At 41.3% G+C, this 25,229-nt stretch overlaps 1 protein-coding gene and 1 pseudogene across 2 annotated transcripts in view; one reads left to right on the top strand and one right to left on the bottom strand.

The window, feature by feature from the left end:
- Nucleotides 1-785: 785 nt before the first annotated feature.
- LOC118553935 (suppressor of cytokine signaling 6-like) lies at nt 786-5,497 on the bottom strand (annotated as a pseudogene).
- Nucleotides 5,337-25,229, top strand: part of OGT (O-linked N-acetylglucosamine (GlcNAc) transferase) — a 34,348-nt gene continuing 14,455 nt past the window's right edge. Inside the window, exons 1-12 of one of the 2 annotated variants that reach the window (XM_078065487.1) lie at nt 5,337-5,598; nt 8,461-8,611; nt 9,484-9,727; nt 15,908-15,976; nt 19,292-19,408; nt 21,565-21,644; nt 22,212-22,407; nt 22,660-22,800; nt 23,378-23,478; nt 23,645-23,798; nt 23,884-23,985; nt 24,410-24,589. In XM_078065487.1, the coding sequence (XP_077921613.1) occupies nt 5,562-5,598; nt 8,461-8,611; nt 9,484-9,727; nt 15,908-15,976; nt 19,292-19,408; nt 21,565-21,644; nt 22,212-22,407; nt 22,660-22,800; nt 23,378-23,478; nt 23,645-23,798; nt 23,884-23,985; nt 24,410-24,589 (1,572 nt within the window). In that variant the 5' untranslated portion in view covers nt 5,337-5,561. Of the gene's footprint in view, nt 5,599-8,430; nt 8,612-9,483; nt 9,728-15,907; nt 15,977-19,291; nt 19,409-21,564; nt 21,645-22,211; nt 22,408-22,659; nt 22,801-23,377; nt 23,479-23,644; nt 23,799-23,883; nt 23,986-24,409; nt 24,590-25,229 lie in introns of both variants that reach the window. The other variant, XM_078065486.1, reaches the window with a different exon arrangement.

The raw sequence follows: 25,229 nt of genomic DNA, 5'->3' as shown, positions 1-25,229 counted from the left end.
TTTTCACAACCAGAAAATTCGCACAATCTTAAAAATAGAGAAAAGAGCGTTATTAATTCACTACGAGATTAAAAATCATTTTCAGTGTTTATGTAAACTCTGCATTTTTGTCACATGTCTCTTTAACACTATCTTTTTGAAAATAAGCCATTTAAGGAGACAACAATTTTCATCCTAAAACTTTCATTCAACTTTACTTTGGGTTGAATACACGTGCAATGTATTCTCAATGCATAGAAATCACAGTGGATAGCAGCACAGGATGGTGGGGGGTGGTGGATTAAGGAGAATCTGATAATTCACATGGCAATTTTTTTTTTTTTTTTTTTTTGCCCATGGTGGATGATAATTCACACTTCTAAAATCTCAAGACTTTCCTTTTTAAAGAACCAAAAGCAAACTCAGGACACCTTGTTGACACTTTCCCACCTCTAAACAAATGGATTACTCTTTTCGTCAAAAACTCTGAGAGTTGGGGCGCCTGGGTGGTTCAGTCATTAAGCGTCCGCCTTCAGTTCAGGTCATGATCCCAGGGTCCTGGGATCGAGCCCCGCATCGGGCTCCCTGCTCAGCGGGAAGCCTGCTTCTCCCTCTCCCACTCCCCCTGCTTGTGCTCCCTCTCTCACTGTGTCTCTCTCTGTCAAATAAATAAATAAGAATCTTAAAAAACAAACAAAACTCAGAGTTGTAGCAGCAAAAGATTTTAATAGCAATGGAAGTTTGTAAACTGGATTTCAAATTTTTTTCTTGAACACAAAGTGCAAGATGCAGGGTTCTCCTCATTTTCATGAATGCTTCTCCTGTCACTAATCCTTCATTTTGTTTGGCAAAGGCAGTTTTTGAATTAAGTCTGTTCTGGTATACAGAAACATAACAAAATGAGACAGGTATTACAAAGAACGCACCTGCATGAATCATGATACTCAACTGGTAAGTCTGACGGAGTGAATTGCAGATTCAGGCAACGAAGGCCCTGAATACGACAAAGCTCCGTTTTCAGAGTCCCTGGTTGAATGTTTAATTAGATCAGGAATTGTCCATCCACACATCTGGTTGTTCATCAAAGAGAAACCTACTGTTTGAGTGCTCAATTCTAGTGTGAAGTGTTTTTACCATGGGAGCGAAAGCTCGAGCTTAAAAGATAACAGTCATCAGAACTATCCAGAACAAGAAAAGAACCATCTGGCACATTTACTAGATTCCCTTCTGCCTCCCAGCATGTGACTGGTTCCCAGTACCATCTTTATTTCACAAGTTTTTTTTTTTTCCAGCAACTCTGTAAGGCTTGTCACAACCATAAGACCACTACTTTTCATTGAGTCATAAGCTCTTGCAATCCCAGGAGCGGAGTCAGGATCAAAATTCAAATGGTAGCACATAATTTTATTTTATTAAATATTTTTTTATTTATTTGAGAAAGAGAGAGTGTGTGCACGGGTGGGGGGAGTGGCAGAGGGAGAGGGAGAAGCAGACTTCCCGCTGAGCGGGAAGCCTGACGCAGGGCTTGAACCCAGGACCCTGAGATCATGACCTGAGCTGAAGGCAGATGCTTAACCGATTGAGCCACCCAGGCGCTCTGATAGCACATAATTTTAGACACAAGGACATCTGTGCCGGTGAGTCCGCTGAAGTTCCTTTGGATTTGATTATTCTGCATTGGAGGTAGCAATGGTGAGCGTGGGGGGACATCATCATGTCTTGCTCTTGGGCTCTGCAATGTGATGCCTATGGTGTCAACAAGCCATTCACAGACTGATCCACAAAGATCTCTGGGGCAATGACTGTAGGGCTCTGGTCTACCTGACTTGCATTTTCAGAGAAAGAGTCCCCCCCCCCCTCCCCCCGCACTTGAGAAGGAACTGCAGAGGGGCGCCTGGGTGGCTCAGATGGTTAAGCGTCTGCCTTCGGCTCGGGTCATGATCTCCAGGTCCTGGGATCCAACCCCATGTTGGCTCCCTGCTCAGCGGGGAGTCTGCTTCTCCCTCTCCCTTTGCCTTTCCCCCTGCTTGTACTCTCTCTGTCTCTCTCTGTCTCTCTCAAATAAATAAATAAAATCCTAAAAAAAAAAAAAAAAAAAGAGAGAAGGAACTGCAGAAACTTCCATGGGAGAAGAACTAACCAGACAATAGCTAGATGATCCTTCCACCTTTGGAAGGATCCAGAATACCAAATACAGTATTGAGGTGTGTGTCCACTAACTACAGACACGTTTTCATTGAGGTGACATTGCAGGTCTCCATTTGGAGATTCTGAACTCCTTTATGAATTATTTTGTTCTTGGCAGACGGTGCCAGGCTGAAGACTGTGAAAATCTTTTCAAACACCATTCCGTGCTGGACTTGGATTGGAAGAAGGAACCAAAGCTGTGACTCTCGCCTCCTCCATTTTGATACCCCTCTCCTCAGAGTTCGTGGGTCAAGAGGCCACAAGGTAGGACTATAGTGATGATTGCTAAGGGCAGTGGACCTCATTGGTCTTTGAGCTCTCACATCTTTAAAGACTATGGGTGCTGAAGAGAGGAAAAGGTATCCTCATCTGGCAGAGCTCCCAGAGGGTGTGCTCCCCTTGTCTTTCTGCTTTTGTTCTGCAGAAAGGAGCCCTTTTCATGTATCCATTAAGCTTTGACTCTTTGATCTCTCCCCCCCCCCCCCCGCTTTTTCATCTCCACTGGTGATAGCACAGACGGTCATATCTCCACCTTAGCAGCTACCAAATAAGGAATCGTGGTTTCCAAACACTGGCTAGGGATGGTTATTGTCCTACCATGAAGTCAGTGTCTCGTTTACTTTGATTCAGATTCAAAGATTTCTGGAAGGTTTTAAGACTACTTTTCTTCGTGATGACTAGTCCTCTAATCCCCGGGGGCTCAATCTCTTTCTGGAATGTTATTCCCGAACATCTGGAGACGCCTGCGGTGCTACATCCCTCCATGTGTGTTTCTCCGGCTTCCTTTAACCCTTGGAGCCATTTTCCAGCGGCGGCGGGTGGCGAGCGGCGGGCGGCGACAGCGGCCAGATCGTGACTCCCGCTCCGTCGCCCAAAGCCCGCGCCAGGGCTGCGAAATGCGTGCCGTTGTAAGCCGCGAAATTTGTGGCACTTTGCGGCACGGTAACCAAAACCTAATACGCCATTAGCGATGTTAGCACGCAGGCAAAGTTTGGGGCTGGGGGTGGAAGACGGGGCTGATTTATTTCAGATGATTCTGAATTTAGAATCGCTGCACATGAAAGGGAGGGGGGAAAAATAACCAGAAATCAGGGTGAAAGAGAATACACAAAAGCCCCCTCTTCCATGCCCAGGTCGGGCCTCCAGCCTGAAGTGACTGTTCCCTCCCCAGATATTTATAGACCTTAATGTATTTTATCACCTAAATAATACCCTTCTGTTTTATGCTCCAGGGGCTTTTTGTGTCTACCTAACTGGGCTTCAAGTTCCTTGGGGGCAAAGATCTCGTCTTGTTGATTTCTGTGCCCCCCACCGTGCCTTGCACAAAGGGATGTGCTAGTAAATGTTACCTGACTGGCCAAAGAAGGTGTGTTTGTCCAATGAGTAAGTCCTTCAGACTAAACCTTCCGGGTGCTATGCCCGGAAGGTACCTGGAGGGGGTCTTGAGCCTTCAGCTGGGGTTTTTTCCTGATTGAACCACTGTGAGCCTCACCATCCAGCTTCTCACAGCAGTAAAATGTATCATAATATCCCCTGACTCTTCTCTCTCCCCATAAGGAAACTTAGACCACAAGTAGGGATATGCCCAATAGCCGGCCTGACAGGGAACATGACCTGACATTGAACAACAAAAAGAGTTTTACTTAATTAGCTAGCACCGGCTAATGAGTGAGGCCTAAACATCTGCCAGTGGAATCTGAGAAGTCTGTTCTAAAAGCTGAAAAGCTGAGTTTATTTGCCACAGATGGGGCACCTGTAATGAGAAGGGGGAGAAAAGGTCTTCCCAGTTAAATCAATCTGAGAGAAGAGGTTGGTACCCAATTTCCAGAGAGAGTCTGTGGAGTGAACTTTGTCTTTTTCATTGCCTGTGACTATTAATCATCAGATGTGATGGGAGAAATTATCAACAGGAATTTTCTCTGTGCTCATATCCGTAATTAACAGTTTGTGAACTGTGCTGAAGAAATTGAAGCAGAACTCGAGGGCTTAGGGTTTTTTTTTTTTTTTTTAATGTAGTCCAATGAAAAGGTAGTAAAAACGTTTTGAAGAAATTCACTGACCTGTTTTCTTAGATCAAGGATGAGTTTTTGAAATAAAAAGGCTCTGAGAGATCCAACTTGTTGCCTCCATGGGCTTATAAAAATTTCTTGCTGACGTGGCAAGGTACCTTAAATCCTTCCTACAAGGAGATATAAATTAATACCTATGTTACAAAATATCTGAACAATGGACTTCAAACTACAGGACGATCATAAGAGTTGATTTGTTCAGGGAAGTGGAGGCAAATCAGACTCAATCTGGATGTGTGGTTTTAGGTAGATGGCAAGTGAATTCATCTGTCATTGTTGAACTGCCTTGAGCTAAATGGAATCGTCGATCGTTAGGATCTGCAAAGCTATCTGAGGGAAGCGAAGTTACAACTCAGAAGAGAGTCAAGGATTTTGACGAATATGAATCATCTTTAACATTTTTATGGTTGCCTTTGGAATGCAAACTCTCAGCATGAAGCATTTGGCCCTAAGACCGTGGGCAGAACTATGCTGAACACCAAAACGATTTTGAAATTTCGGACTATATGGCTACGATCTGAGATGTTCGGGTTCATTTGGCCCGGTGAAAGTATCAGGGTTTTTCATCAAAAGTGCTTAAATCAGTGGGTGGAATCAGAATTGAGACTCGTTCAAATTATAACCCTCTCCGCCATCGTTTTGAACAACAGCTCGGTCTTTGAAATATAAACATTTACATTCACTTGCTCAGACTGATCCATCGACCTTGTAACTATCAATTTTTTTACACGAATAAAGTTGATGGAATTTTTTAGACGCCTCTGGCATCGGTACTAAAAATCTCCATTACCGGCTAGGTAATAGACCGTACAACTCCGACAAAAATGTGCCCGTCGTATAGACGGGTTTCTTTTTAACCCTCCGCTTCGCTATTGAAAAACTTGGCCGCTCCTGCCCCAGCCAGTGCCCTAAGCGCGAGTAGGGTTGACAGGGTTGCTCGCATGCGCTTTCGACGCAATCGTGTTTGTCGCAATGAGCCCTGGGCGGAAGGTTACAGAGGAGCTGGCGGCTTTGATTACAGTCATTTTGTCGGTAGCTCTGGTTACCGCGCTACTTCCGCGCTGGTACTTGATTGTAACAGAAAGTAGTTCCGGCCCGTGTTGTTTCGGCCGAGGAGCCGTCGCCGCCATTTCAAGACCGTGAGAGGTAGATGGCCAACCAGAGTTCCTAAGGTTCGAAGCCTGTAACTGCTGCCGCCGCTTAAGCCTGCCAAAACACTGGTACGGCTGCCGCCCTCTTACTACTACTACCTCTAGAAACATTCTTGCCAGTAGTGGCGGCAGCGGGTCAATTACTCTCCTCTCGTTCTCCCTCAAGAAGCTCCAGATGGCGTCTTCCGTGGGCAACGTGGCCGACAGCACAGGTACCGGTGTCCGTTCTACCTTGGCAGACGCCCCGTCGGGGTCTCGCGCCGTCCTCTACCTCTCATCACCCCCTTCCTTCCCCCCTAGCCATCCCCATTACATCAGTGGCATTGCTGAGCTTTTCGTCGTCTACCGGCATCTGTTCGGGTTTTCCGCTGTCGTCCGCTCCTCGAACATTTCCTCTTTTCTTGCTTGCTTTCTGCTTCCATTTTTGCTTTTTTAATCCCATCAATTTTCTAGCTTCCGACTCTCTCGGGACGCCTCTACCACACGTGCGCGCTTAGAATGTCTCGGAATGGACTGCATTGGAATCCCTGCCCTTTCACTCGCCTTCGCAGTCGTTTTCTCCCCTAATTCAGCCCACCGCCCCCTCCTCTCCCCCCTCCCGACCCCCCTCCAGCCCTTTCCCCTTAGCCAGATTTGGTTCTTCTCTGTCAGTCTAGGGCGGGGGTGCCATTCCGATGTAATCATGTCCTCACTTTACATCACCCGAGGACGAGCAAAAAAGCTCCTTGGTGTGCTGTAAGTAATCTCGAGAAGAGGGGCTACTGAGCAGCACCCCGCTGGGCAGCGCCTTTCTGGTGTTGTTTCGGTCGAGCGGCCCCGGTTTAGACTGGAAATTTCCAGGGGTTCCTTTTGCCATCGCCCAATTCCACCCGCTGCCCCCAGCCTGGATTTCCCATTCCGTCTTCCCTCCCCTCCCGCGGGGGAACCACACCCTTTCCTTCGCGAGGTTGCCAGCCCTGCGGTCCACTTCCTATCCTTGGGGAGAAACCACCCTGGTGCTGGTGCTTTGGCGTTGACCACCCTGCCCGCCGAGTTCCTGCTTTGTGTTACTTTCTCCCTGTATTCCTCCGCCGCTGCCTCTGGGTCTTCCATCCCCATTCTTTAGCTTAGTGTCTCTTTATTCATAGGGTGTGTATTTTTTTAAGTTTTCATCCTTGCTTGAAGAGTTTGTAAAGCAACTGGAGTGTAGCTGCACAAGTGCAAGGCGGTTGCCCTTTTAGACAATTCAGTCGAGAGCATTCGGTACTAAAAATACGAGAACCAAATTATAGGAGTGTCCTTCAGCTGCCTTTCCATATTGAGGCTATTTGGGGCGGAAGGGGGGGGGGGGAACTGGGCTGCGGTTCTAAGGTTTCCCACGAGGTTATTTTGTTGTTGTTTCTCAGTTGAGATGTATCAAGGCTTTTATTATTTTCGGACATTGTGCAGGAAGTAATAGGCGAATCTTCCGTTGCATCTTAATCCGTGAGATTGTGGGTAGTGGGATTTAATAATTAGTGTTCCCCTTCCTTCCACAGATTCTTAAAGATGTAAGATTCTGTACTAGCTTGCCCTTCTCTGTGTGTTATTTTGTTTGAGGAAGTTGTCATTTCAAGTGTTAATATTAGCAGCTAAGGGGCTTTGAAAAGTTGATAGTGTCTTAAAATGAGGAGCTAGGAAGTTACAGAGATTTGTCTGAAGTGTAATTAATTCACCAGTTTCTACTTGAGATACCACCTCACCCAGATTTGGATGCAAGTCTCTGCGCTTCTGTAGTGGTCAGCTTTACGTTCTCTCAGGAAATTTACTTTGCTTTCCTGAGTATACAGATCACTTCCCAGCTCTAAGGGTTGAGGAGCAGGGCTCAAATTGGAGCTTGTCACTGTGACCTTGGTAGAATTTAAGTAATTTGTACATGGTTTCGCATTCCAACCTCCTAATGCAAGTGCTATGATCAAATTCCTAGTAATGTATCATTGTTTAAGTAAGTGTTTACAATTGAGACTTAGGCAGTCTGTGGTTGTTTTTCTCCCCCTCTCTGGGTTTTAGCGATACCGTATATCTTTATGTATCTGAATTAAGTCACACGGAGCGAAGTGCTTTCATTTGTTACTCATTCTGCCCCACTTTATCGAATGGTCTTATATTTGAGCATTTCCCCAGTCCTCCTCAAAATCATTGCAGTTGTAGGTAACTGCGTAGTTTATATAGGGTTGTTTGCAATGTCTTAATCCTTTAGTCAGTGTCAGAGCTCTTGGAAAATGCTAGTCTTGAACCAGCGTGGGTGGGATTTAGCTAATTTGGTCTCCATTGTGAATTTGGGATAATAGAGGAGCAATATAATTTTGGGTCTTTACTTAAAACGTTTGATGACCCCTTTAAATATTTTGGCTCCTGAGAGACTAATTCATCTTGTTTATCAGCTGTTTTAAAAATAGCACCTTGACTTTTAGGGTTTTCCCCTTCCTATGCTGGTTTCTAGTGTATCCCTTAATAAAAAACTAAGTTGAGAAATCTACAAATGCAGCATTGTAATTTCAAGAGTTAAAAACACATCTGGTACTCCCACTCAGATGAAGTGAGAGATTGTTACCAATATCCACCCCCCCCAGTCCAACCTGAAACATGGGACAGAGTATTACGTTTCCAGTAGGTCATTCTGACATTACATCTTTGTGACCTTGCAACTCACGTTGTATATTTTGTTTCTGTATGTTAACTAAGGTATAGGGAATAATGTTTGGTGACTCTTTGGATGCTACCTCTGATTTATGATTTAAAAGTACAAAGTATTTTTGTTCACAAAAAGTAATCTTGTTTGGAAGTAAATGTTCTATCTGGTCTAGGAAAGAAAAGTTAATGGTGAATTCTAAAAATGCCAAATCTGCACCTGATGCTAACTTGGAGGTATAAATAACGCGCAGAACACTCACTCTAGTGCTTTACATAGTTTCAAGCGTTTTCATCTTTGAGTTTAATATACCATATTTTTACATTTTTTGGTTTGCATTTCTAACTTTTTGTTTTCCCCCCTCCTTCCCTCAAATGTTTTGATGATTCTCCAGAACCAACGAAACGTATGCTTTCCTTCCAAGGGTTAGCTGAGTTGGCACATCGAGAATATCAGGCAGGCGATTTTGAGGCAGCTGAGAGACACTGCATGCAGCTCTGGAGACAAGAGCCAGACAATACTGGTGTGCTTTTATTACTTTCATCTATACACTTCCAGTGTCGAAGGCTGGACAGGTAGGAGATGTGGGGGTACCTGCTGGTGATTGCTGCCTCTGGGTGCTGAGCTTAAAAAAATGATACTTAAATATTTGAATTTGAAATTTTTCCAGTACTGGGTTTCAACTAAGCCACCAACGCACATCTGCTCTTTTGCCCACTTGGGACATGCCCGGCTGCCAGTTTTTCTCCTTTCTTTTGTGGTGGTGTTTGTATTATCAGTATGACTAGGGACCTTTTCTAGATTTTTCCACCTACATCTGCCTTCTTAACTCTGTTCAGGTATACTAAGAATAATTTATTCCATCTGAGCATCCTGTCTCACCTTTGTAAGATGTGTCAGTTTGAGGAATGGAAATGCTCAGAAATGATGGTGTATATTGCTGTGGTAGGAGGGTGCATATGTGGTTCAAGTTGCAAATGCACAAATCCTTATGATATGCTACTGTCAGCTAATCAGTTGAATTAATCAAAAGGGAAGAATCTGTGTTCTTATCTTCTTAATAAATTGCCATTTTGGCTTACTTAGACATTTAAAGATGAGTGTCATTACCTTTTATCAACAAATGGAAAGTGAGGGTCATGCACATAGCGTTTTCATTCTTGATCTTAGTGTTCATGTCTTACAATGTGGCAGTTTGGTAAGAAGACTTTAGCAAGAATGCTAATCTCATAAGAAAAAAGCATTCCAATTTGAAATCTGGGATACCTCTACTTTTGGAAAAGTTTGATTTCCAAAATTTTTCCTACCGTACGGTAGTTAAAAGATAATGTCTTGTTCTATAGTTAGCAGTAATAGCGCAGGAACTTCAGAAACTGAGTTGCATATGGGCCATACCTTCTCTCTGTAACATGCATACCCACGTATCAACACTTTTCGCTTTTTCCAGATCTGCTCACTTTAGCACTCTGGCAATTAAACAGAACCCCCTTCTGGCAGAAGCCTATTCGAATTTGGGGAATGTGTACAAGGAAAGAGGGCAGTTGCAGGAAGCAATTGAGCATTACCGGCATGCATTGCGTCTCAAACCAGATTTCATCGATGGTTATATTAACCTGGCAGCCGCATTGGTAGCAGCAGGTGACATGGAAGGGGCAGTTCAAGCTTACGTCTCTGCTCTTCAGTACAATCCTGTGAGTAACATTTTAATAGTTATTATTTCCCTTTTACAAAAGCCCAGAAAGAAACAGCCTGCTACTTCAGACATTAAATAGGTTTTTGCGTGGAATAAAGTTAAGAATTTAGAAATGTTTGTTGACTTAAAATTGTGAAATTGCTTGGACCAGGTCTGCATTATGTTTTAAAAAATTCGTTTTATCTAGCAAGGTACATTTAAAAAGCACAAAAGTTATCCTTATAGCAAGAAGTTCTACATCTATTTTTATAATGCCTGTAAAAGTGCAGAACATATGACATTGTTTCTTTGGGTTGTTTTGATTAAATTTGGATATGTTCTGATAGGTATTTGTAACAGTTAATTGATTTTCAAGGAGTAGTGGATAAAGGGCCTTAATCTGTAATAGGAAATAGTTATAACAAGATGCCACTGTGTGGATCAGTGACATGAAAACCAGGCTGTGAAATTTGTTCCTCAGTAGCTTATTCTTTTTTCGTTCAACATAATTAAAAGTGGTAGAATTGAGGCGATAGTATCCAGACCAGGTTTTTGATTAGTTTTTCAATTTTTTGGTCTGAATTGCAGGTGTTTTCTGGTGAACAAGTGAGGCCTAGCTGGCAGAAGTTAAGGTCACACTGTGGTAGGGTCTCTGAAAGATTCATAAAAGAAGTAAGACTGGCCTTCAGAACTTTTGATGTAGTTAGGGAAAGAAGATAGATACAAACCTAAGAGGTAATGATAGAAGGAGTGTAGGTCTCCAGAAAAAATGAGGAATACATAACCAAGCTAAGTGGTCAGCATTTAGTTTTGCAATAAGTCTGGAAGTGGTTAATAAGTAATTATGTTAGCTACCATTTATTGAAAATCCGCTATGTGCTCAGATACTGTGCCAGTTGTTTCAGATGTTGGTCTTACTTAATGCTTACGATGATCCTTTGAAGTAGATGGTATTATTGTCAGTTTTACCAGTTAAAAAAAAGAAGTCAGGGGTCATGTAACTTTCTTGGGATTACACAGGTAGTAATAGAGAAGTAAGATATTAAAACCTGAGCCTGAATATAACTTTTTTCTCTTGGTAACTGTTTTCTTTTTTTAATGCAAATATAATTAACATACAGTGTTATATTAGTTTCAGGTGTACAATATAGTGACTCAGCAATTCTATACATTACTCAGTGCTCATCAGGATAAGTGTATCTTAATCCCCTTCACCTATTCCACCCACCCACCTCCCCCCTTGCAGCCACCGCTTTGTTCTCTGTATTTTTAAGAGTCTGGTTTTTTTCGTCTCTTTTTTTCTTTGTTCCTTTCTTTTGAGCTTGAATATCTGGAAAGTAGACACAGAAGAGAGAAGAAATAAAAGATTAAAAAAGGCACCCATCTCTCAAGGCAACTCTTGAGTACAGTTTGAAAACCATTGATCATATCCTACTATCCCTTAATCCCTATTTTACAGGTTTGGAAACTGCAGCTTAATTTAGTAGTTTGTGCGAAAGATCTGAAATCACTTTTTATCATGACATCTGTTAATGATTATTTTTCCAGTTAATTTTAAGAGTTTAATATTTATTATTATTATTTGTTCATTGCTTTTTGTACGGATACAGTGAAAAGGTCTCCCAGCTACTCTTCTTGGAGGTAGCCGATGAAACTAATTTCTTATATGCATTGAGTATCTCTGAAAGGATACATAATATGTAGATTTGAGTGGTTTTTTGTGATTTTTATTGCAGTATTATCTAGCTAGTTACCACCAAAAATTATGGGGGGAACCCTGTACTGCCTGCCACTGGGGCTTGGACCCTGTTCTTAAGAGCCAGGGCTCAGAGTTCACTTGTGCACCTAGTTGTCAGAGGAAGTCCTTACCCTTTATTAATCAGGGTTGGTTCCACCCTTCTCTTGTTGATTCAGTATAAACTCACTTGTGCCCTCTTATATAGCTATGGCTCCACATCTTGAACTCTGATCCCCTTGGCTCAGGTCTTCGATTGTTTACATGTGTAGCAGGGCGGTCACTGCTGCTGACCTTATACCAGACTGTAGGAGTAGAAAAACTCAAGGGGAAGGGAAAACTGAAGTGGGAGACAGAACCATGTTTTTCCATATCTAACCTGTTAACAGAAAGCTTGTCATTGTACCCTACCAAAGAAGTAAAAATGGTCCTAAAATACATCGTGGGGCTACCCCCTTAAAGACATTGAACCAGCTATGCAGTCCCATCTGGTTCTGTTTCTACTAGTGGAAGGTGCTGTTTTATTTCTGTGCCTTCACCAGTAAGAGTGTAGAAAGGACTGTGCGGACTGCTTCGATTTCACCTTAAATATACTATACCAGTAATGTTTTAACTTATTTCAGGATACCTAGTCTTAACTAGATTTCACTTATTGTCAAATGCCTTTGTCAGTTCAGTACTCACAGAGTCTTGAGTCTGTTCCTAAGTTGTGCTCTTGTTAGCAGTGCACTGTTGTCCTGAATCATAGATGTAGTTGGCCTTCTATGAAAAATAGTTAAAATCAGGTTATTTTGGTTTTGCAGCAGTGAAAAGGCGAAAGTTGTGAAAAGGCAAAAGGTTATGGTAGTATTCTTGGTTATCTGTTTTAGCAGTGTTTATCCTTTCCAGTTAATGACAGAAGTTATTCTGTGACTTGATTATAGAAATTTTAAGACCTAGAGCTGTTTCATATTTTTATGTTCTGAACTGTCTTCTGTAATGTTGGATGATTTAATAATTTCACTGAGATTTTAATCCGTTGTATTTGAAGGTGCTATTGCACATGGTAATCTACATGATGGTTCACTAGAGTTGCCTCATACCCAGCAGTCCCTTTTATGAATTATGTATAAAATTGTCCTTTGTAAAATGGCTGTAACCCCCTACTTACTCTAAGGAGCTCTGTTGGTTGAAACGTTGCTTTGGCTTTGATTGTGGATGCATAATGCTGAGAGCTACTGGCATCCTGACCATCACATGTTACAGTCACGTTATTTGTTACTGTTGTGAGCTAAGCTGTGGAAAACCATATATTTCTATTTCTCTCTGCTTTTTATTATGTTTGCTGTGCAAATGTCACATTTAAATATTTGAGTGCTTATTGTGTGTGCAGTGCTTTATTAGGAATTGGGGTGATGTGCTGGGGAGAAAAAATTGAGGATTATAATATGAGATAGGACCTGACCCGTAAAGAGAAAAAGGGCGTAAGTTCTTTGGATGATTATTGTTAGAGAGTATTAAATCAGAAGATTTTCTTGAGTGGGTGCTTATAACCTAAGCATTCTGTAGGAAGGTAAATAGCAAGTAGACTTCCTTGGCTGAAGTGGTGAGTCAAGTAGTAACAAGAAGTGAGTGTAGTAGAGGAGAGTCAATTTGAAGATTTAGAAAGAATAGAGGCTGAGGAGTTTAAATTTAAATTGAGAGGCAATTGAGAACTACTGTAGGTTTTTATCAACCTGATTTTACTTCATGTGTATGTGTGTATATAGATGTGGGTAGGGGTGGGGGCTCTAGGAACAAAGGCAGGAAATAATAAGTGCTGTTTTAGGAGGGGTGGTTATATAGGAAATTCTTACTTATTTTGAAGCAGTCTTAGGTTTTGAACTTTTGGGAGAATAGTGGTATCCTTGAAGTTCCTAGAAATCTGCTGTTCGTGCATAAACGTTTGGATTCCCAAATGGGAGAATGGGATTTCAGTATTATATTTAATAGGAAATGTTTTACCTTTTTCTAAAACTGCCTTGTTGATTATCTTCTAGTGATCTTGAAGATAATCTATTTTTAACTGTGGGCATTGTGTTAACTTGATTTAGTATGCTGTAATGGATCAAGATGATATTACTAAATATAGGTAGGCACTGTCAGCACTTGGATGCCATCTGTCCACGAGTTTATAGAAATTAGAAAGTATAGAAAGTATGCAACAGTTGGCTAAAATACATAGCCCGTTAGGGTCACTGTTGGAGAATTATTGCAAGATTTTGATTATTATGGCTCAGAAAAGGCATAGGAATTGGTAAAAGTCCAAAGATAAATAACTGCAATAATCAGGTATAGTAGAACAGCTTGTATGAACAGATTGGAATGTATGGTTAATGGTTAGCCAAAACCGAAGGGTAACCCTTAAAGTTGAGGAAGAAAAATTATACAAAGTAGATAGCAAGGTTATAGAATCATTACTTCTGAGTATAAATAGGGTTAAAAATGCTTAGACTCATTAGAGGAGGATAAATTTGTAATAAGATTAATGATACCTGTGTTTTTTTTTGTTTTTTGTTTTTTTTTTGAGGATTGGTATTAGCCTTTTGTACTTGAGGTCATGGGAGACAGTCATTCTCTCCCAAAACACCATTCATTGCTCAAAGGACAGGACAGATCAGGTAGATCATGGTACTGAGCCACTATGGTCAACCATAAGGGTATTCTGTGGCAGCCTGTTCTTTGCTGGCTGACTTTTGGTTCACCTGATGGATGATAGTATACAATCATAAAAGCTGTTTATCAGTAAAATTAACCACCTGATTCTGGAAACCATAATACAGTTGTGTGTAGAATAATATATATGATGATACTTCGGCACAATTGGCAAAATTTCCCTTACTGGGACTTAATAAGGCTCTTTTCCCCCGTGGAACAGTTTGGAATGATAAGCTTACTCCCTATTGCCATTGTCTGTGCTTGTTGACTGATAGATTTGAATGACAAAGGCAAACAAGGACAAATAAAAATTTAAGCTCACTGTTCTGACGAGTCTTTCATACTGATGAACGGACTGGTGAGTCAGATGACTAACAACACAATTGTGCTGCTAATAAAAAGCAGAGTCAACTGCTTTTCATTATTCACCCACTCAATTCTAATGGCACTTAATACTAATGAGTAATCTAGTGGCAGGTGCCAGGATTGAAGCTTTGGTTGGATGGTAATCCTTCTGTCTAATACTGAAATGAAGTCAAGGTTTCTAAATAGGCCTGACAGCCTAAGGGTAGGTTTGCTGATAGCCAGTCACAGCTAAATACTTTTTTCACTATGGAGAATTTTTGGCCCTTGATACTGGAGTGATTCATCATAACCTTTGAACAAAATAGTTGAACAAATATTTGGTGCCTTTTTTTTTTTTTTTTTTTTTTTTTTTTTTTAAGGCAACTGACATTTAGGGAGAGGAGAAGCTATAGTAAGGTCCGTAGTCTTTTTTCCCCCCATTTTTAAAAATTTAAATTCAATTAACATATAATATATTATTAGTATCAGAGGTAGAGGTAGAGTTCAGTGATTCATCAGTCTTACATAACACCCACTGCTCATCGCATCATGTGCCCTCCTTAACGTCCATCACCCAGTTACTCCATCCTCCCCCCCCGCCCCAGCAACCCTCAGTTTGTTTCCTGTGTTTAAGAGTCTCTTATGGTTTGTGTCCTGCTCTGATTTCATCTTGCTTTATTTTTCCCTCTCTCCCTGTATGAGCCTCTGTTTTGTTTCTTAAATTCCACGTATGAGTGAGATCATAGGATAATTGTCTTTCTCTGATTGACTTATTTCGCTTAGCATAATACCCTCTAGTTCCAAGGCCCATAGTCTTTTATCTGAAACTGGTGGGATTAAATGCATTTCAAAATTCAGAATTTTTAGGATTTTAGAAAGATGGTAATACCATGTATAAAACTCAGGTGAGTCTGGAGCAGCACCTTCTAGTAAAACACATATTTCTGCAGCAGAAGGTATGAGTATTCACACTAAGTGGGATCAGTAAATTCTGTAAATAGCTTTGTGTCAGTTCTGGTCAGGTTTAATCATCAGATAAGCTTTTGGAACTTTTTGGAATTGGAATTGAGGATGTAGGATTGTGGTTCTGTACTTTATTTATTTTTATTTTTATTTATTTATTTTTTAAAGATTTTATTTATTTATTTGACAGAGAGAGAGCACAAGTAGGCAGAGAGGCAGGCAGAGGGACAGGGAGAAGCAGGCTCCCCGCTGAGCAGGGAGCCCGACGCGGGGCTTGATCCCAGGACCCTGGGATCATGACCTGAGCCGAAGGCAGCCGCTCAACCAACTGAGCCACCCAGGCGCCCTGGTTCTGTACTTTAACTTGTCAAGCAGTATCTTTAATTGGCAGAATAAAAGGACAGCGAGCTAGATGCATAAAAGTAATTTCAAGGTGTTTTTGGTTGACAGTATAATTAAGGAGTATCTCTCGGTTTCTAGGATTTGTACTGTGTTCGCAGTGACCTGGGGAACCTGCTCAAAGCCCTGGGTCGCTTGGAAGAAGCCAAGGTAGGTGTTTGATAGAACACATTTAAACATCAGTGTTATGAAAACTTGTACTTTTTGCCAAGTCTTCAACTCTTCATTGAGCTATCTCCAAAAAACAGTCCTGTGAAACTGAGGAAAACTGACGGCATGAATCACCTCAGACTAGAGCAGGGCCAGGCTTTGGCATATCTGTTCTAAATCTGGGGGTAAAGCAAGAACCTGAACATTTTGGAGCCTTTCTGCTGAGCTAGATCATCTTTATAACAATGGGCTCCGTCATGATCTTATGTGGGAATAAGTAACATTCCTTTAAATCTGAGGCTTGCCTGCTGGTGACAAGCAGAGCGCCTGTGATTTGGCTCAAGACTCCTATATGATGCAGGTGCCATTGAAAATGCTGCTCTTCTAAGTCCTTTGTGGCTTGTAAGTGGAGAAGAATTTCATCCAAATGTTACCCTGTAATACTGGCATTTAAAATTCTTATTTAACCTTCCTCCCTTCATCTTCCTTACCCTTTTTACAGTGGAAGAAAGGCTGTTAAAATGATTGTAAATTCATAATTGGAACATCCTGCCCCTTGTCCCCCACTCCCTCCCCTAAGTTCCTTTTTCCTCTTTTCCAACCCTTAGTTGTCTGCCTTCTTTTCTTCCTTACTTCCTTCTTTTATTCCTCCCCGCCCTACCTCCTTTAAAAAAAAAAAAAGTCAGAAGGACAAAAAAGCTGGTTTGTTTGGGAAATGGACTGATCGAAAGAAAACTTGCCAAAGTGGAAAGGTGGCTTTTAGCATTCTGTGTTTCCAAATAATGAATTTGAACACCAGGTTGGGTTATTAAAGCTTTTGGTATAATTGTAAATTAAATTGACAAATGAAATTGTCTTGTTACAAGCCACCTTACGCAACCGCGCTGCAGGGGTGAGGAGTGGGGAGAAACCAGAATGCTTCTGAAACTCCCACCTGTTGCTCTGAGCCCCACGCGCATGCTAATGCGTGGAGTGTATGCGCAGCGTAGCTGTCTGTTTGACTGCTTTATCCAGGGAGGGCGAAGGCTTTTCAGCACCATCTAATGTTAAAAGGCACTAGTTTTAAGTGCATAGCTCATAAATTCTGCTGACACTTTGGATTAACCTTTATGTAGGTTTCCAGCTAATGAATTGTAATGGATTTCAATCTTAGCTGATAAATCTAATTGGTAATTTATAGAACAAATATTTGATAAGCTCCTATTAATTGTCACCCCACCAAGCGGACAGCTAACATGAATTGCACTTCACTGCAGCTTTAGAGATCGGTTTAGGCTGAGACATTGCGCCTGCCTTAGGTTGCTGACTTCTTTATTTCAGAGCTCTGGAGACACCTAGTTTGAAAAATGTTTATTCTGTTTTTGTGAGAACTTAGTGAACAAGAACATACTCTTGAGTGAAATGCAATGTATTTCTTTTGTAATCAGTGCATTTGAAAATTCAAGCCAGCATATTCCTAGTAGATGGAAGCAAAATTAAGTTGTCTTTGTAGAAAACGAAGAGCCTTTCTTCCAGCAAAAATCCCTGCTGTATGCAATAGCCCTGATTAACCCTCTCCCTTCTGCATGTTTCCCATGTTACAGACTTGAGACTGTCCTCATTCCCATATGTAATAGACATCCAAAGAATTTCAATTGCTTTGTTGAACTTTTACTAATGATCTTGTTTTTATTTTCTCTCTTGTTTTTGGTTTTTCACCATTGATATTGTATTTAGAAGGTTTCAGGTGGGTGAAACCTCCTATTCCATGCGTAAGGTGCCTCGCTGAAGGGAGCTCGAGGCCTGGATCTAGGGCAGACACACACCTCCTCCTCTTCCAGCAAGGAACGCACCGAAAAGTCACATGATGAGAAATATGGTAACGGGTTTGTAACTGCCACAGCAAAACAATTTGCCTCCATGCCTGAATCTTCTGTCTTGTGGCTTCAGAAACAGCTTAAAATAATTTTATTTACGAGCAAGTTATGTAAGAGAATGTTTTATACTATAGCCACAATTCTGTCAAAGATAAGTAAAAGTTAATTGATATTAAAAATTATTAGAGATAATTTACTAGTAAAAGCTTCTAACTCTCCTTGTTGTTCATTTTTTTCCTTTTTTCTTCTTTGTTTGGATTGCAGCATTCTGCTCTTCTGATGATGCGCTGTGACCCTGCAGTAGCGCAAAGGCTGCGCGGCGTTAATGCGCAATGCGTGCAAATGAGCCCCTGTGAACGGTTGACTAGATGAGTAATCTGATTGACTGGCTCCCTCAGTCCTATTGTGTAGCCTTTTTGGATAAAATTGGGTTTTAACGTACCTCGAGTCCAACTAATCTCATTAAACAAATATTCTCTCTGGGCCTGTCTAGTAGATTAATGGATCTGGTTGGCCGTTTGCTGCGTCTGGGGGTGTTCTACGTAGCGCAGCAGTCCGCAGCGATTGGCGCAGTGCGATGCTGTTAGGTTGCGCAAGCGATGTTTGCGCTCGCATTACAGGGACCTCAACCTAGGTGCAATCCTGTCATATGAGGTTTCAGCTTCGGTCCCCCTTGGGAGTCAGGGGTGTGGCGAGGATGGATAGCCTGGCTTTCTGATACCCGACACGGCGGAAGGGCGTTCTTCTCCTCAGTAGCACAGTTTTGATGTTAGTGAGGAACGGTATCGTTTAGGGCAGCGTTTCCCAAAATGTGTTTCATGGTATTCTAAGAAAATGGTCAATGAAAAAGAGTTCCATGGTCAACTAAGGTGAGGGAGGAACCCCCCCCCCCCGCCCCGTATAAACTGTTAGAGGCTTAGGCAAGTTCTGTAGCAAAGAAACCTGTTTTCTGTTTTCCTCATTTATTTGATCATGAAATCCTTTTTTCCCCAGTGATCTCTATTAACATTTTGTACAACACGCTTTGGGAAACTGGTGGGGATGGCGTGGGGTGGGAAAGCTTGGCTTTGTGTGGCACCCTCTAGCTCTGACTTGAAAACGTCGCAGCGGCCCTTGGGGTTCAGATAAGAGACGTCCAGCATGGAGTCTTCAGGCAGCTGACTTCCCAGATAAGTGCCGGTGTAAAGGGCTGGTTATCGGCTGGCAGAACTGAACATGGTGGTTTGCACTTGGGTTCCGGTGGCGCAGGCGCAGGAGCAGCCAGCTGTGGCAGCGCATTAGTTTTGGCGCAAGCGAGCCTATGCTGCAGGGTCACTTTTGGCTGGTCAGAGAAGGAATAATGATATCACCTTCTTCCCCCCCCCCCCCCCCCGATCTTTTTTTTTTTTCCCCTTTACAAATTTTCCCTTTTCCCTTTACCTCCTTCCCCTCCCATCTTCTTTCATTAACCCCTCCTAAGGCATGTTATTTGAAAGCAATTGAGACGCAACCGAACTTTGCAGTAGCTTGGAGTAATCTTGGCTGTGTTTTCAATGCACAAGGAGAGATTTGGCTTGCAATTCATCACTTTGAAAAGGTTAGTCATTAAATTAATAATTGGTACTTGTGACGTGCTTATGTGTGCAGGGTGTTTTTACTTAGAACCAAGTAATAGGCCTTTACTTCATCCGTCACTTAATCTTTGTTTCTCTGACAGTATTACAGCATTTGCTGGATGGCATATGTTAGGGCAGTTTCCAGTTTTGTTGGTTTACTTTAAAAGATTAAGAAACAATCTCTATACCCAACGTGGGCCTCGAACTCACTCATGATCCCAAGATCAAGAGTCGCACGTGGCTCCATCAACTGAGCCAGCCAGGTGCCCCCCCCACCCCCACCCCCCGGGCTGTTTCCAGTTTTGCATTGAAAATGTACTTTAATTAAATATCCTTTTTTAAGATGGGCAGCTTTAAAGAAACAGGGTTTCTTGGTCAAAGGCTGATTCCAGATTGGGGTAGGAAATGTACAGAATTAATCTGGAGTGCCCAGAAAGTAAGGCAGCTTTGATATATATTATGTCGAAAGGACTCAAAAGGCAACTGGAAGAGGCTCACGCTGGCTAAAGATGGGACTTGAACATTTAGCAGGAATACTAACTGAGATATATTGAAACTTGTCAAATGTGTTTAAATCCGTGAGTTTATAAATATACTAAGAAGATACTCATTTGTTACCTTTGGAAGATAAGGAGTAATTCATTTTGAAAACTGGTTAAAAGTGGGGAGAACAAAGCATTTGTCTTCCTTCTCCTGTATGAACTGGATGTCAGGGTAACCCAGTAGTTGATAGGAGGAAGTTTCTATTTATAGCAGTGTTCCAGCTAGTAAATGAAAAAGGAATGATAAAATCAGAGTATCACCATTAATAGATTTAGGCATTTATCAGTGGCAAAGAAGACACAACCAGACACTATGTACTTTGTGATAGAAGTAAAGAAAAGTGAAGAGGAAGCGTTCTTTATGACTCTTCAGTATGTTCACAATTACTCATTACCTTCACCTTTTCAGTATTTCAGTTAAAGTTCGCATTTATTACACTGTGCTCCCTTGCTCGGTGGTTCTCTACCTTGATTGCACGGGAGGGGCTTATAAAAGATAGGAATTCCTGGTCCCATCTTCAGAGGGTCTAATTTAACTGGTACGTGAGAGAGCCCAGGCACCCTTTAGGAGGTGAATTCTTAATATTATGGCCAGGGTTGAGAATCCCTGCTCTGGGTTTATCTGGCCATATTTTAAGACAACTTCAGATTTATTTGGATGAAACCATTTAATGGTTAGTATCTCCTTAAGTATCTTACTGAGTGTACAGCTCTAATTACATATTTTACTAAGGTCTTACTGGGTATGTAGTTTAATGTATATTAATGTATATTAAATATATATACATATATAGATATATATTTTCTGCTGCTGCTTCTTGCCATTATGTTTTAGAAGAGTTAGGCTTTTTTTTTTTTTTTTAAGATTCTATTTAATTTTTTTTGAGGTGGGGAGAGGCAGATGGAGAGGGAGAGAATCTTAAGCAGGCTCCAAGCCCAGTGCAGAGCCCGACGCAGGGCTCGATCTCACAACCCTGAGATCATGACCTGAGCCAAAATCAAGAGTTGGACACTTAACTGACTAAGCCACCCGGGCGCCCCTTTAAGATTTTATTTTTAAGTAATCTCTACACCCAACACCGGGGCTCAAACCCACAGTCCTGAGATCAAGAGACACATGTTCCACAGACTAAGCCAGCCAGGCATCCATAGAAGAGTTAGGCTTATTAATCTTGAATAAAATAGGACCAACCATTAGAAGTTTTTACCTCAGTAAAATTGGAGCCGACCTAGTTTAAAATTTTTCCCTTCAGGACACATTTTGCTCTCACATAACACAAGTTATTTTAACATTGAGGTTTGTGACTGAGTGGGTACTAAAATAACGGGGGTTATTAAAGTTTATTTGTTTAGTAATCTCTACACTCAGTATGGCGCTCAAACCCACAACCCCCAGATCAAAAGTTGCACGCTTCTCCGACTGAGCCAGCCAGGCACCCCATCTGGTTTTTTTTTTTTAATGAAAGAAATAAGATTTAACTATACTAGAATATGTAAAATTTGAGGCCTAAAATTATCTCAGAATAAAAAATTGTAATTGGCAAATTAATCTGAAATCCTAACTTGGCTCTAAGTAGCTGTCTTGTAATTTTTAGGCTGTCACCCTTGACCCCAATTTTCTGGATGCTTATATCAATTTAGGAAATGTCTTGAAAGAGGCACGGATATTTGACAGGTGAGAGAATGTTCTATTTGATACATTTTCTTGAGTGTTTGTTGTATTGGCACTTGAGACTTTGGACTAAAATTATGACAGTGGTCCATTGAAAGACATTTTCCTTTTCTAGTATGTTGCTTTTCCTTCATCATGTCTGCTGTGTGTTACCTTTTATTTAGAGGCCTTGTTGCCTGACTTCGTTGTTGGCTTTCCTCCAAGCCATTATCCTTCTCAGTGGGAATTTAATTGAAATTTCTTTTGTTGTAAAGCTGTTGAAATGGTTATCTTCTAGACTAAATTATTCCTTTGATCTGATTCAGAAAGCTGAGTAAATCCTGACTTTTGACCTTTTTTTTCTTTTGTTAGGGGAGAGCTGATTTTCTTATGTGGAAATAGAAAATTTTTCAGTGTAAAAGTACATGTTTTCTTAAGGTGGAATTTTGATGTGAGGTTAAGTATAGTATAGCATGAATTAATTATAATTAATTGATATACTTTGGCATAGTATAGCTTGAATTAATTGTAACAAAGCATCCATTAAAAGTTAGTTGCATTGTGTGTGTGTGTGTTTTTTTTTATTTACAGAGCTGTGGCAGCTTACCTTCGTGCCCTAAGCTTGAGTCCAAATCATGCAGTGGTGCACGGCAACCTGGCTTGTGTATACTACGAGCAAGGCCTGATAGATCTGGCAATAGACACCTACAGGCGAGCTATTGAACTGCAACCACATTTCCCTGATGCCTACTGCAACCTAGCCAATGCACTCAAAGAGAAGGGCAGTGTAAGGACATTTATTCAGTCTATTTCTTTGTTACCTGGTAGGATTAAAAAAGTTGTTTTTGTACCTATTGTTATTAAGTATCAAAGTGGTAAATTGTTTTACTTTAGAGTTTTGGTTGAGAGAAGAGCAAAAATACCTATTTTCTAGAACATTACCAGCCATTAGGCTTAACTAAGCAGTTGTTAGAATAACATCTGTGGTGACTCTGTGATTCTTCCATATAAGTGTTGAATAATTTCTTTTGTTTTCTAGGTTGCCGAAGCAGAAGATTGTTATAATACAGCTCTCCGGCTGTGTCCCACCCATGCAGACTCTCTGAATAACCTAGCCAATATCAAACGAGAACAGGGAAACATTGAAGAGGCCGTTCGCTTATATCGTAAAGCATTGGAAGTATGTTCAGGGTGGTGTGGCTGGATATTTTTTCTATGTGATAATAGAGGAAAGGCAGTTAAAGTTTGCCATGTCATCCACCTCTTTTGTGAAAACAGTGGTTGAATCATTCATTGAACCAGTAATTGAGTATCTAAGGTATGAGCGAAGTCCTGTGTGACATTCAAGAAAGTCTCTACGTTGAGTTCATTATTTTATGGGTAGATAAGATCTGCATGGAAAAGTTGAACAGTGAGTTATAGTTCAAGACAGGTTACCAATAAGTGTATAATTTTAGTGCCTGATGGCTGTAATGGTGGTTGGTGGGTGTGGTAGGAGTTTAAGAGCGATTTCAATTGGCATAAGCTAGGATGAGGAGAGGTCTTACTTCCTCACCTTTTGAAACGAGGAGGGTTATAAAATAAAGGAAGAGGTAGAATGTGAGACACTCGACTTTGAAGAATGAGGAGACTTGGAGAATGTAGACAGAAATGTAGGGATATAAAGATACTTGAGCAAAGTTCTTACCGTGGTAAGTTATTACTGCTGGTTTAGAAGTTTTTTTTTTTAAACCTCGGATGTCATCTTGACTCTGTAGGTCTTCCCAGAGTTTGCTGCTGCTCATTCAAATTTAGCAAGTGTACTGCAGCAGCAGGGAAAACTTCAGGAAGCTCTGATGCATTATAAGGAGGCTATTCGGTAAGATCCTCACTGTCTATAATTTTTTTTTCCTTTACATTTTTAAATGTTTGGCCTGTGGCACATTTGGCTTGTGTTAAGATGACTTTTAATAACCACAGACTAACATTACAGGGAGTTAAAGGTTTTTGTACTAGACGAAGAAAATCTTCGTTTTCTCTTTTAGAATTAGTCCTACCTTTGCTGATGCCTACTCGAACATGGGAAACACTCTAAAGGAGATGCAGGATGTTCAGGGAGCCTTGCAGTGTTACACTCGTGCCATTCAGATTAACCCTGCATTTGCAGATGCCCACAGCAATTTGGCTTCCATTCATAAGGTACTACTGTTTATTATAATATGTGTGTCTAAGCACCTAATGTTTAGTTGTGGGACAACTTTTAACCATCCCGCTTTATTTCCAGGATTCAGGGAACATTCCAGAAGCAATAGCTTCCTATCGCACTGCTCTGAAACTGAAGCCTGACTTTCCCGATGCTTATTGTAACTTGGCTCATTGCCTGCAGGTAAAGAGTAACAGGCCAGTAATTGGCTTTCGGTGTTGCAATCACTTTTTAATTGTTATGTGCCACATTAATCCAGGCCTGGCTGGAGATGTGTTTTTTAAAGGGTTATCTGACGTTACATTAGACCAAAGACACACAAAATGTTAAATCTTGGAATAGGGTTTTCTGGGTAATAACTTTTTTTCTTTTTTCCCAAGACTTTATTTATTTATTTGACAGAGAGAGCCAGAGAGCATAAGCTGGGGGGTGGGGAGGGTGGGGGTGGCAGAGGGAGAAGGAGAAGCAGGCTCCCCACCGAGCAGGGAGCCCGACAACGGGGCTCAGTCCCAGGACCCCGGGATCACGATTTGAGCCGAAGGCAGACGCTCAATCGCCTGAGCCACCCAGGCGCCCCTGGGTAATAACTTCTTTTTGCCTCCTCTAGATTGTCTGTGATTGGACGGACTATGATGAGCGAATGAAGAAGTTGGTCAGTATTGTGGCTGACCAGTTAGAGAAGAATAGGTTGCCTTCTGTGCATCCTCATCATAGTATGCTATATCCTCTTTCTCATGGCTTCAGGAAGGCTATTGCTGAGAGGCATGGGAACCTCTGCTTGGATAAGGTGCGGTTGTTTTGTTTTAATCTTTCTGTTTCAGAGTAAAATACAGATAAAGAAAATGATGCAGTTCATATGTATGTGGTTTAATGAGTTACCATAAGGTGAACAGCACCCACGTTGAGAAATGAGACTTTGTCAGCCACCCCAGAAGCCCTTTCCATTGTGTCTGTCTCGATCATTTCCATCCCCTAAGTTGGAATCCTAACAAGAGATGGGTGGTGTTTGAAAACCATAGTGTTTAATAAAAGTGTTTGGTATTTTATACTCTGAGAATTAGAGCACTATTTGATCAAAGGTGGGAATTTGCTCAGCAGAATAGAATGGATTGGAGTGCTAGATGTAATTCTGTGTTTTAAAAATGCTTCCCTACAGAATTTTCTAAAATGCAGGGTTTGTCGTGCTCTGTCCACACTGCCTGGGGCTTTCTCCAAGTTTGAGATTTGCTCAGGCTACTTCTTAGGCCTCAGGAATAGGTCAGAGTGTGAAGCATATTTATATAAACTGCTAAGATTGCTTTGAATTGGCTGTATGACTTAAATGAAGTATTCTGGGCAAACCATTCCCAACAGATGGGAAGTACAGGCTTGTTTTGTTTTTAATTAATTTTCCTAGATGAAGATTTATGTATAGATTCAACTGTACT

Source organism: Halichoerus grypus, chromosome X (genome assembly GCF_964656455.1).
Source record: "Halichoerus grypus chromosome X, mHalGry1.hap1.1, whole genome shotgun sequence".
Lineage (NCBI taxonomy): Eukaryota > Metazoa > Chordata > Mammalia > Carnivora > Phocidae > Halichoerus > Halichoerus grypus.
This window is presented reverse-complemented; position numbering and strand designations above follow the sequence as displayed.